Consider the following 14,289-nt stretch of genomic DNA (forward strand, 5'->3'; position numbering starts at 1 on the left):
TCAAGGGTGATAGGTCAAATGCAGAGAATAATTTCGCCACACCTAGTGTGTGTGTGACAATCATTGGTACTACTTTAAGATACATTTAAACCAGTGTGAGTGGCACTGAGAGCAGGTAAGTAAAGGACACAATGGCAGGGACTAGGATGGCGTAAGCAGCGATTGAACCTGGAAGCCTCAAGATTGCTGGCGTGGATGCTATACCAACCAAGCAAACCGCCCCCAACTAACACATGAAGCAATGTGATTGGAGCAGAGCACGGAGCAGAGCACGGAGCATAGCATAGGGACTTGCGGTTTTAAATTCCAGCAAGAGGACACAAGAAGGAAAGAAAGGGATGTCACAACAAAGGAGCAGCAACACGTCGCACAAAGGAAGGAATGGACAAGCGGTAGTGACGATGTGCAGTGACCACAGAACGCAGAAGGTCTTGAAAGTCTGCTGTGGAGCGACGCACTGGAGTGACGATGCATGGCACACAGACGGCAGCGGGCCAGGATGAGCCCTGATTGTAAATATTGGCTCAACATTCACAAATCGCTAAGTAAAGGCAAGCGGAATAATTCTGTGCCTGGTGGGCGTGTTTTGTATTACCTAGAAGCTGTCACTACCTAATCAGTGAGTGCACCCTTCTGCTCTCCTCACAGCAGCGTCACAGTACCTTGAAGGTTGAAAAGTGCTATACAAGTTCAACCTATTTACCATACCCCCATTTAGAACAATTTTAGCTTATTTTTAATCTTATATTTAAGTTTTTTTTAATCAATGTTTTATTTTTAATCATCCATTTAAATTATTTTGAGCTAGAATTAAATTATTTTAAAACAGTTTGAATTTTTTTCTTGACATTGGAACGTTGCCTTTACATGCACACCTCCGCTGCTCTCTTTGAACGGCTATGCCAGGGCGCAGAACAGAGACTGTAAGGGAACTTTATTTAGCAGGTAAATCTATTGTTAAAATGTTTGTTACTCTACTTTTATTGAAAAGCACTTCAATGATAAACATTTGAGCATAAAAGGTTTCCTCTTCCTCTTAATTCAACCTCAAGTGTTACTTGCACTTTAAATAAGATGTGAATGCATTGGCCATTAATTGTTGTTGACTTCCTTGTTTGTATCAATAATTAATTAATACATAATTCCCTTACAAGAAATAACAGGTATATAGGAAAAAATCAACTGCAGTGTCCAATATCCACTATTTATTTCAAAGTCACACTGCTTGATTTATTTATTTATTTATATTTTTTGGATGTATTTTTTATTTAAAAAATTGGTGAATTGATTTTAACTTACTGAATCTTTTCGTATTTTATCGCTCTAAATAAAATTATCCCTGAATCGTATCGGCAACCTCCAATATCGAATCCTAATTTCTTAATATCTTAAATATCATTATCACTACAGGATGTCACTAAACATGTTACACACTGAGCGCTGATAACTCAATAACGACAATCTTCTTCTTTGTGGAAGTATATTTTACTCAGTGTAAATTCAATGAACACAATAACAAACTAGCGACCGCCGTTCACATTTACCGACCAACAACCGGAGCCCGCGCATAGAGCAATGCATGGTGGGAGGTACCGTAAATACACTAAAAGAGTGGCTGAATCGTAAGTACCATAAAAATGCGCAATGCAAAAACAGAACATTTACAATCCCCCATTTTTCTTTTTTCCTTTTTTTTTTTTAAACACAAAAACACAGTCTGGTATTAATGTCCATAAGTATAAAAAAATGTAAGACCATAGTGACTAACAAAAAAATATAATACAAAAAACTATACACAAAAGAATAGTCTCTATTCCAGTATCCACTCTCCAACATTGAGTGCCTTTAGGAGCTGAAGTGCGGATGCACCTCGTTTTGTCAAACAGTCAGCTAGCTGCTCTCCTGTAGGTGCCCAGAGTATCTGTTGGATTCTTTTACTCTGAAGAAGTTCTTTGATGCCCCTTATTTCAAGGCGGCGCCTTTTCTCTAGTAGACTTGATGGCGTCGACAAGGTAGTGGTTATCAGTGACACACACTATTGGTAAGACATGCTGTGATACATTCCCTGTGGTAAGATCTGCATGAAGGTCAGATAAATAAATGGCAGTGTCAACAGCATCTGCAAGAGCAAGAATTTCTCCAGCAAGAGTGCTTCGTACGACTCTCCTGATCTTTTTTGACTGCCAATACACAGGTGAGAATCTTCCTTCCTCCCCCATCAGCAGAATGAGATGTCCCCCTTGAGTGCCTCCATCTGGAAGGTTTCCCAGCGAAGCGTTGCAGAACACTACTAGCTTTAGAGAACTGTCTTTTCCCAGTTTCTGAAACTTCAGTGTCACACTGTGTTTCTCCCAGTTACTGATTTCAGTAAATTTAGCTGATTCAAACGACACATCCTTTGTAACAAGTACATCCTCGTGATCAGATGGCTGTTCCACCCTGTCCAATGACTGAATCTGCAGTGTGTCAACCTGTGAAAGGTCGGCTGACCTTTTTGTGCCAGTGAGGCTAACTGGCTCTGTGTACTCCAGATTGTACCAGTCCTTGTGTTTTCCAGTTGCCTTTCCCGCTCGACCTAGCACTTTTGCTGTGTGTGAAATTCCAGTGTCTCTTTCCACATACTTAATGAATTGTCCTGCCTTTAGATTAATACTTTGGTCTGTTCTTATAATAGGAGGTTGTCTGTCGGATGGATCATTATCATGCTCATTGCTGTCTCTGTCATTATTAGAGCCCTCTGCCGCATTTTCTGTGTCAGGCACACTGTCTACATCACCAGATACAGTATCGGGTAGATCTTCAACGTGTTCAATGTCACATTCTGCTGCATTAAGTTCTGTCTAGCTTTCTTGGCTGTCACGGGACGTGTCAGTGTATTGATCTGTGGCCTTGCGCAGTCTACAGCGATGCACTCGGACATAGGAGCCTCCATGTCTAACAAATATTACCACCCCGTCCCGTTTCCATTCATTGTAGTCCATTCTTTTGTAGTACACTTTATCTCCAGTTTCGTAGTGTTCATCTGTGCTCCGAAGCTGTGTGCGCAGAGCTCTCCTGATTCTCTCAGAGCACTCTGCCTCAGTAAATGCTGTCCTTGCTTCATGTAATGCTGAAATGTGCTGTCCTACCCATTTACTCATGGTAGTGCCCTCCAGAGCAGGCGGTTTATCAACCAGCACAGAAGGTAGGTTCAGGTTTTGTCCGAACACTAACTCGTATGGACTAAAACCATGCATATTGTGTATTGTATTCTTCGCCATCAAGGCCCAATCTAGGGCTGGTTTCCAGTCACAAACACTGCTTTACTTCACTTTTAACATGATCTCTGTAAGGGTCTGGTTATGTCTTTCCATCAATCCATTACTCCATGGACTGTAAGCAGCAGTGGTTTTCACTTCAATGTTAAAGTTCTCAGCCATGTCTCTCATTTCCTCATTATTGAATTCACATCCATTGTCACAAAAAACTTAGAAGGGGCTCCATACACACTCACCCAGGAATGAATAAAGTGCCTTACAATTTCACTAGATTTTTTTGTGGTCACAATGCTACCAGCACTGAACCTGGTGAAGTGATCAATCATGTGGAGGTACCAAACATTTGGTTCTAGCTTGTGTAGATCTAATGCCACACTTTCATTGTATGTTGAAGCCATTGGTAGACCAACTGATGGCTTTGGTTTGGGCTTGTTGTACTTGAGACATGTTTCACAGCTGCTTACGATTTCCTTCAGAATAGAAACACTCTCATCATCATTACTTCCAGCACTAATTAGTAATTTTTTGAGTTTATCAACTGAGGATGTCCAAACTGCTTGTGAAGTTTCACCAATACTTTCTGTTTTTCATCTTTACTCATGCCATCTCTTATGGCCAGAACCTCATCAGTTTGGGGTTCCTTCTCATGGGTGGCTGTACAATCTCTGTCCACTAGGCTTACACAGTAGTGTCCGGAGGATGTCATCTCAGGTGGCACTGGTTTCTGAAACATTGTGGCTTTATCATTCTCAATGTCACGCACTGCTTTTGCCCTCTTAAGTGATGTTTTACTTAGTAGTAAAGGAATGTTCACTGAGACCACCTCAGTCTCTATGTAGCACCTGGTTTGGCCTATTTTAGCTGGGACTTTCACCTTTTTTATGGAATGAACAACTTGTCCATCACCAAACTTAATGGCTCTTCTACTCTGTGTATTTTCCTTTTTTTTTTTCTTGTCACTCTCCTTCAGTGTATGAATGTAATTGTCCAGCCATTTTTCACCAGACTGTTTTGGTGTATGCAGTGTCAATTACAGCTGAACCTAGGGCTTCTACCGTGAATATTTCAGCATCAGATACTGACTCTTTAGAAAACAATGTAACATTGCACTCTTCAATTGCATCTGTCTCTTCATTTTCCTGTCATTTTTAGATGTTCAGCCTTATTTGGCCAGTCCTTAGCCCAGTGAAATGTACTCTGGCAAATTACACACTTTGTCCTCCTACCAAACCTATCTAGTGGGTTTGAGCCAGTCAATGGCACCCTCTTTTGGTCGGGTTGGGAACGAAATTTCCTTACGTCTCTTTTTCTTTGATCCACATAGAAAGCAACATCTTCACGCACATGAATTCCCCCGCTGCATGTGGGAGGCTTCATATTGTCTCCAAAAATCCTTTTTAGAGCTGACTTCATGCTTGCAAATGTAAGTGTTGAACAAGCTGTAAGCGCAAGCTGTTTATCTTTAACATCGAGACTGGCTGTATCCAACAACTTGAATGCCAAAACAGCGTCGGGAAGAACCATGTCAAATTTGCGCATTTTGTTGTACCTCTGCTCGAACTGAACGATGTAATCCGCCATGGAAACTTCGTTTTCTCTCCGAATCTTGTCAAAGTCTGTGTCTGCATCATAAGCTCTGTCCTTTTCTTCTTTTAAGAATACGTTATCCAGTGCCTTTACAAGGGTATTCATCCCATCATCTTTGTTCAAATCATCCGCAAGTATTTCTAAAGCTGTATCTCTAGCTCTCCCCCTCAGTGATAAAGCAACAGCCAAGGCTTGTTTCTCCTTATCCAGGTCGGTAACACGTAGCCACGTTTCAAGTTCATTTTTCCAGCTCTCATATGCCTTTTTTTCTTCAAACGCAGGAGGGACTCTGTAGTTAGCGTTGTTAGACATTCTCTGCTAACATTTGATAACTCAATGACGACAACCTTTTTCTTTGTAGAAGTATATTTTACTCAGTGTAAATTCAATGACCACAATAACAAACTAGCGACCGCCGTTCATATTTACCGACCAACAACCGGAGCCCGCGCATAGAGCAATGCATGCTGGGAGGTACCGTAAATACACTAAAAGAGTGGCTGAACCCTAAGTACCATAAAAATGCGCAATGCAAAAACAGAACATTTACAGCGCAAGCCAGTAGCAGCCATGCTAATAATTAAGCTAACAACTAAGCCAGCTTGAAACAACAAAGGAAATAAGTGCTTAGTAGAGTTAAGATAAGTGGATGATATTAACAATAAATTACAGAGTAGAGAAATAGTTATAGAAAGGGTAATATAACAACTGTTGGCGTGTCAGCAGTGTCACAGTCACGGGTTTGGTAATACGTAAGGGGAGGGTGGATAAATTCATGAATTGTGTGTCGATATCATGAGTAGTATAAGCCCTATGATTTTAGGGTGATTAGGTCCGCTTTTTTATTTTTCAAAATAATAGTTATTGTTTTTTTAATGTTTACAAATTTAGGGAATAATTCCCTGGACACAGGAGGACTTTGAGGGCAGAAACCAAAAGCAATAGATAGCAGTTATTGGTTTAGTTGAGTTATTGCGTAAATTTGACTTTGTTTTGCTCAAACTATTGTATGTAATTAAAGAGAATAAGAAACTACTTTACATATTGTGTTGATATTATTTAACTGCCAAAAGCACTAACCATAAAAAAATTGTAACATTTAAAGTTAACATATGTGATGGATTTTGGTATTGGTATCAGCCGATCTCACTCATGGATGATCAGTATCGGAATTGGCAACATAAAACACAAATAAGATCATCCCTAATTTTTTCGGAGGTTATAGCAGTACCTTTTCCTTGAGATGATGCTGATTCACTCTTATTGGATGGTACTGCTGCTGTTTTGCCATGTGATTGGCTTTCTGGTGGAGGGGTGGGACTGTGTGATGGTGCCGGATCCAAAGTCCCACTTTTAGACTCCAGCTTGTGCCTTTTGACCTCTACGTCCGTCACAATCTCAAGAGTGCCAAACTCTGTCATGCAGAACTGAGGAAAACAAAATATATTTCGATTAGACACAACTTTATTTATTTGTTGGGCGTGTGTCCTCAGGGAAATGAAGGTTACAATAGCAGTAACTCTGTATGCTGTATACGAGAAAATATTTAGCAATAGCAGCAAAGCACAAGTCAGTATGCTGAGCTGTGAGCACAAAAAGTATTGCTAAAACAAAATAAGTGTTTGGACATCAGCGGAAATAAATTAGCCATTGGCTCACAATCTCACATATGTACATGGCAAATGTTCATCAATATGTATTATCCATTTTTAAATACATGTAATCTAATCTAATTCTAATAATAATAATAATAATAATAATGTTGTTTAAAATATTAAAGCAAAAGCCAAGTTATTGCACATGGTCTAGGTTACATAAGTCAAACTCAAGGCCTGGGGGCCAGATCTTGCCCTCCATATTGTGTTATGTAGCCCGCGAAAGCCTGGGAATAGTATGTGTTAATTAAGTACTTTATCTTTTCTTACTTAATGTATTCGTTCTTTCCATTTTGACATTAAATAATGTACTGCATGCCATTGCATATCTTTTAAAGGTTAATAATATGCACAAAAATATTATACTATCATATATTCCAAAACATTTGTTGTCAAAATAAAAATACAGTACTTAAAATATCTGCTTGACTTATGATTTTAAAGCAGACTATCACATTGTACACAATAGACATTGTGACAGTATATTTTACGGTAAGATTATAGCGACTGAGCTGCCAGTTTTTTAACCATAAAAACAACTTGGTACTGTTTCTCCATATACAGTAATATACCGTAAAACAACAAACGGATTTTATGGGGGGAAAAAACTGGCAGCTCCATTGCATGAGTTTTACCGCAAAAAAACAAGCGGTAGTGATGTTCCATTAAATTTACAGTAATATGCTGTAAAACAAACAAAAAAATCCAATCAATTTTATGGTAAAACTCTGGCGACCGAGCTGACAGTTTATTTTTTTTTACAGTCAAATCAAAAACATTTTTATAGCGTACGAAAAAAGACAACATATTTTTCGAACCTTAAGGTGGACTTAAAATCCTTTTATTTTCTCAAAAAATTGACAGTGCACCTTATAACCTGGTGCGTCTAATGTACTGAATAATTCTGGCTGTGCATACTGACCTCAAAGCAATTTTATTTGGTACATGGTGTAATGATAAGTGTGACCAGTAGATGGTAGTCACACATATGAGATACTGAATGAGTAAACTGCAAGATGACGCCAGTAAACAACACCAAAACTTGAAATGTTCCATTGACATAATAGAACGTTAAACACGGCGCTCAAAAATATGGCAAAATGTTTAAGTACGACTTTGGTAAGCTATGAATCCGCACCGCTGATGGATTGTCAGAGCATTATGGCCACCGTAAGCAGACGTGCTCTGCTTCAACATAAGGGTATTATTATGGTGTGTGTATAAAGACCGCAAAATGGCATCTTTTAGAAGACTTTATCCGGCATTTTGTTTCGAAATATTATGCAAAACCAACATTTCATACCTTTTGCTACCTGCTGATGTGTATTTGTGATCTGCATAAGTCCTGAAAATGTGCTCACGTTCTCCATTGTAGTCCGTGCCGACACTATAGTAGATAAGCTTCTTCTTTTTCTCTTCTCGTTACGGGGTAATAATCCTCCACTGTTGTCGTTTTTAATATAAAGTAGCGTAAAGTTCTAACTTATACCTGTCACGAAACTCCCATTCGTAGCGTTAAAAACTACCGGTGTAGTGGGTTTACACTGTTCACCAACGGAACTATAGTTGTTAGAGAGTTCCGATCGCCGCTTTCTCACGGGACACATTTTGGCGTTTTTGTTGCACTAGTAAACCACGAATGAAGAGATGCTGCTCCATTATTGAGTTAAGTAAAGTCTAAATGTCATTCAAACAGTTAGCTTCATCTTTTGACACTGTTTCCACTCCTGTCCTTGTATGCTACACCGGTAAAACAAAGATGACGGGAAGAAGATGCTGTCAAAGAGGAGCCACGTAAATAAGAACGCCCCACAAAACGGCGCATCCTGAAGAAACGGTCAGAAAGCGACTTGAAAATGGTCTGTAAAACATACTCGATGCAATATTTTGACAAAGGAACCACCATTACATGCTATGTAAACCACAAGGAAGTGTTTTAAATTTAGAAAAAAAAAATTATATTATCAACCCTTTAAAGGCCTACTGAAATTAGATTTTCTTATTTAAAACGGGGATAGCAGGTCCATTCTGTGTGTTATACTTGATCATTTCGCGATATGGCCATATTTTTGCTGAAAGGATTTAGTTGAGAACATCCACGATAAAGTTTGCAACTTTCGGTGTTAAGAAAAATGCCCTGCCCCTACCGGAAGTCGCAGACGATGACGTCGCAAGTGTGGGGGCTCCTCACATATTCACATTGTTTATAATGGGAGCCTCCAACAAAAAGTGCTATTCAGACCGAGAAAACGACAATTTCCCCATTAATTTGAGCGAGGATGAAAGATTCGTGTTTGAGGATATTGATAGCGACGGACTACAAAAAAAAAAAAAGTTACAAAAAAAAAAATACGCGATTGGGACGGATTCCGATATTTTTAGACACATTTAATAGGATAATTCTGGGAAATCCCTTATCTTTCTATTGTGTTGCTAGTGTTTTAGTGAGTTAACCCTAACCCGAAACCTGCTGGTTGATATTCCGTCTCAATTCATGTTCTCTGGACCGCGTTCTGATCCATAGTAACATTTCCCCTCCAGGAATTTTAAACAAGGAATCACCGTGTGTTTGTGTGGCTAAAGGCTAAAGCTTCCCAACTCCATCTTTCTACTGTGACTTCTCCAATATTAATTGAACAAATTGCAAAAGATTCAGCAACACAGATCTCCAAAATACTGCTTAATTATGCCGTTTGAGCAGATGACATTTAGCTGTGTGTGCGTAGCGCTCATACTTCCTAAAAACCCGTGACGTCTTGCGTACACGTCATCATTGCACAACGTTTCCAGGACGAAACTCCCGGGAAATTTAAAATTGTAATTGAGTAAACTAAAAAGGCCGTATTGGCATGTGTTGCAATGTTAATATATTATCATTGATATATAAACTAACAGACTGCGTGGTCGGTAGTAGTGGGTTTCAGTAGGCCTTTAATGCACTTTATACTTCGGTGTGGATTTTGTGTAAAAATATACCTGAATAGACCCGCTCATGGGCAGTGAGTGCGCTTTATATATATATATATATATATATATATATATATATATATATATATATATATATATATATATATTGGGGGTGTAACGGTACACAAAAATTTCGGTTCGGTACGTACCTAGGTATAGAGGTCACGGTTCAGTTCATTTTCGGTACAGTAAGAAAACAACAAAATATACATTTTTTGGTTATTTATTTACCAAACATGTAAACAATGGCATAACATACATATACACACAGGGTCCATTGCCAGGGTTAATGTGGTCAATATATATAAAATAAAAACTAAATAAGATAAGGCCCAGAATGTTTTTTTAAGAAAGCTTTCTACATATAAAGTGCTTTTTTTGATTGATTGATTGATTGAGACTTTTATTAGTAGATTGCACAGTACAGTACATATTCCATACAATTGACCACTGAATGCAAACACCCCAATAAGTTTTTAAACTTGTTTAAGTCGGTGTTACACTCCCCCCCCCCCCTAGTTTTTAATGCAATATGCACTGAAATCTGCTGCTACAGAAACATGTGTTATTGCTTTAGCCCTGCCTGACTCGCCGAGGAGAGGCTGCTTGAATGCGGTGGTTACGCTTCAAATGGGTTAGCCCTTTAATATGTGACAGTATTGAGGTGAGTGTGTGGGCGAGCGAGGTGAGGGAGCGGTAGGTGAGTGCGGGAGTGGCTTGTGTTTTGTTGGATTGTCTGTGTGCAAGACCTCAATAAAGCCACGATTTGCAACTTATCGCCGGACTCTACATTTACCCTGGAGTCCGGAGCTGTGGGGACCCACTGCCGGGTGGAGTGAAGGGTGTTGCCCTCGAGGATACATCAGCCCAGGAGGAGTGTCTCCTCTGCGCTCCTCGACTACGGTTTGGGAGCCGGAAGCAGGAAAGATGCAACACGTTTGTCATGTGTTGTCAGAAGCAGCTGCTGAACAATCTCGGCAACCTCCATCCTCCATTGTCGTATTGTCGTGTTCCCAAACGGGAGATCTTAACGAGGCAGGAGGGTCTTCCAGCTCTTGCTTTTACATGTTGTCCTAACCCGGTCGTTGCTACCATGTGTACTCGTTCGGTACACCTCCGAACCAAACCGAAACCCCTGTACTGAAACGGTTCAATACAAATACACGTACCGTTACACCCCTAGTATATATATATATATATATATATATATATATATATATATATATATATATATATATGTGTTTATGTGTGTGTATATATATATATATATATATATATATATATATGTGTACATATGTGTGTATATATATATACACACACACACATATATATATATATATATATATACACACACACACACATATATATATATATATATATACATACATACATACATACATTATATATATATATATATATATATATATATATATATATATATATATATATATATATATATATATATATATATATATATATATATAATGCACACACACACACACCCTTGTATATATATACATATATACACACACACATATATATATAAAAGATGGCGGCGCCCGGACGGGCTGCAACATCGCGGAGCTCTTGCTAAAGATGGAACATTTGGCAGAAATACCGGACAATTCTGCAAACTTCATGGCTGGCTCACATCGTGGTCACTCCGTGATCACGTACGACCGCCAGACACTTCTGGATGTGGACATATCGGGCCGTTTTGGACTGATAAGACGCGTGCTTGCTAGACGTGCTAACTAGCATGGGAATAATTCGGCGGCTACATCCAGCGGTCTGTGAAGCAGGGGAGTATAGTAGCAGCGGGGGCCGTCTACGGAGCAGACGCCAGCGGTGTGATCGGAAACGCGGATGTCGAGCGGGGCTAAAAACAAAGCAGAAGGCTAATCCCCACAGAACACCACTTCCCTCCATCCTGAAGCCGTATTTAAATGGAAGATGCGAGAATACTGGTCTGGGTAAGGAGTCAGTTAAATTAGAACAAGTTTTTTCTGCTTTGATTGTTTCAGAGTTGGACATGTGTTCTTCCGAGGTGGCAAACTATAATGCGTGCAGTTTATCAAAGCAACAAACAAACAATCGGAACATGCGTTCTACTGAGTTGGCTAACCATGATGCGTGCAGTTTATCAAAGCAACAATCAATCGGAAAATTCCCGTCGTATCAATTCCTAGATATGGTCGTAATTATACTAAATGCACTGGGCATAATAAACACAACATTATTAATATTGCTATTCCGGATAATTTGATAAAAAATTCCCTAAAACAGCCCACTACCTATAATATAGGTTTTTTAAACATAAAATCATTGTCTCCCAAAACGTTATTAGTTAATGATATTATCAGAGACAACAATCTTAACGTCATCGGTCTCAGCGAAACCTGGCTTAAACCAAACGACATTTTTGCGCTAAATGAGGCATGTCCTCCTAACTTTACACATGCGCATATTGCCCGTCCTCTTAAAAGGGGTGGGGGGGTCACACTAATATACAACGAAAACTTTAACCTTAGTCCTAACATAAATAATAAATATAAATCGTTTGAGGTGCTTACTATGAGGTCTGTCACACCGCTGCCTCTACACCTGGCTGTTATCTACCGCCCCCCAGGGCCCTGTTTGGACTTTATCAATGAATTCTCAGAGTTCGTTGCTGATCCAGTGACACACGCCGATAATATAATCATAATGGGGGACTTTAATATCCATATGAATACCCCATTGGACCCACCGTGCGTAGCGCTCCAGACTATAATTGATAGCTGTGGTCTCACACAAATAATAAATGAACCCACGCATTGCAACGGTAATACGATAGACCTAGTGCTTGTCAGGGGTATCACCGTTTCCAAAGTTACGATACTCCCGTATACTAAAGTATTGTCCGATCATTACCTTATAAAATTCAAGGTTCAGACGCATGTTCGTCAAACTAATAATAATAATAACTGCTTTAGCAGCCGCAACATTAATACAGCCACAACGACAACTCTTGCTGACCTACTGCCCTCGGTAATGGCACCATTCCCAAAGTATGTGGGCTCTATTGATAACCTCACTAACAACTTTAACGACGCCCTGCGCGAAACCATTGATAATATAGCACCGCTAAAGTTAAAAAAGGATCCAAAAAAGCACACCCCGTGGTTTACAGAAGAATCTAGAGCTCAGAAATTATTATGTAGAAAGCTGGAACGCAAATGGCGCACGACTAAACTTGAGGTGCACCATCAAGCATGGAGTGATGGTTTAATAACTTATAAACGCATGCTTACCTTAGCTAAAGCTAAATATTACTCAAATCTCATCCACCGTAATAAAAAAGATTCCTATATTTTTGTTTAGTACGGTAGCATCGCTTTGCCAACAAGGGACCCCTTCCAGTAGCTCCACCCACTCAGCTGATGACTTTATGCAATTCTTTAGTAAGAAAATTGAAGTCATTAGAAAGGAGATTAAAGACAATGCGTCCCAGCTACAACGGGGTTCTATTAACACTGATACGATGGTATATACGGCGGATAATGCCCTCCAAAATAGTTTCTCTCGTTTTGAGGAAATAACATTAAAGGAATTGTTACAACGTGTAAATGGAAAAAGACAAACAACATGTTTACTTCACCCTCTTCCTGGGAAACTGATCAAGGAGCTCTTTGTATTATTAGGTCCATCAGTGCTAAATATTATAAACTTATCACTTTCCTCGGGCACTGTTCCCCTAGCATTCAAAAAAGCGGTTAGTCATCCTCTTCTTAAAAGACCTAACCTCGATCCTGACCTCATGGTAAACTACCGACCGGAGTCTCACCTTCCCTTTATTTCAAAAATCCTCGAAAAAATTGTTGCGGAGCAGTTAAATGAACACTTAGCGTCTAACAATCTATGTGAAACCTTTCAATCCGGTTTCAGGGCAAATCACTCCACGGAGACAGCCCTCGCAAAAATGACTAATGATCTATTGCTAACGATGGATTCTGATGCGTCATCTATGTTGCTGCTCCTCGATCTTAGCGCTGCTTTCGATACCGTCGATCATAACATTTTATTAGAACGTATCAAAACACGAATTGGTATGTCAGACTTAGCCCTGTCTTGGTTTAACTCTTATCTTACTGATAGGATGCAGTGTGTCTCCCATAACAATGTGACCTCGGACTACGTTAAGGTAACGTGTGGAGTTCCCCAGGGTTCGGTCCTTGGCCCTGCACTCTTCAGCATCTACATGCTGCCGCTAGGTGACATCATACGCAAATACGGTGTTAGCTTTCACTGCTATGCTGATGACACCCAACTCTACATGACCCTAAAGCTGACCAACACGCCGGATTGTAGTCAGCTGGAGGCGTGTCTTAATGAAATTAAACAATGGATGTCCGCTAACTTTTTGCAACTCAACGCCAAAAAAACGGAAATGCTGATTATCGGTCCTGCTAGACACCGAACTCTATTTAATAATACAACTCTAACATTTGACAACCAAACAATTAAAGAAGGCGACACGGTAAAGAATCTGGGTATTATCTTCGACCCAACTCTCTCCTTTGAGTCACACATTAAAAGCGTTACTAAAACGGCCTTCTTTCATCTCCGTAATATCGCTAAAATTCGCTCCATTCTGTCCACTAAAGAGATCATTATCCATGCGTTTGTTACGTCTCGCCTCGACTACTGTAACGTATTATTTTCGTGTCTCCCCATGTCTAGCATTAAAAGATTACAGTTGGTACAAAATGCGGCTGCTAGACTTTTGACAAGAACAAGAAAGTTTGATCACATTACGCCTGTACTGGCTCACCTGCACTGGC

General features: G+C 39.7%; 1 protein-coding gene across 5 annotated transcripts in view; it reads right to left on the reverse strand.

Annotated features, from left to right (window-relative positions):
* The window catches only part of l3mbtl1b (L3MBTL histone methyl-lysine binding protein 1b), a 67,385-nt gene that overhangs the window by 40,741 nt on the left and 12,355 nt on the right, over positions 1-14,289 (reverse strand). For all 5 annotated transcript variants that reach the window (XM_061915646.1, XM_061915645.1, XM_061915644.1 and 2 more), the window contains exon 3: positions 6,076-6,271. In XM_061915646.1, the coding sequence (XP_061771630.1) occupies positions 6,076-6,271 (196 nt within the window). The remainder of the gene's footprint in view (positions 1-6,075; positions 6,272-14,289) is intronic.

This window comes from Nerophis ophidion, linkage group LG11 (assembly GCF_033978795.1).
Source record: "Nerophis ophidion isolate RoL-2023_Sa linkage group LG11, RoL_Noph_v1.0, whole genome shotgun sequence".
Taxonomy (NCBI): domain Eukaryota; kingdom Metazoa; phylum Chordata; class Actinopteri; order Syngnathiformes; family Syngnathidae; genus Nerophis; species Nerophis ophidion.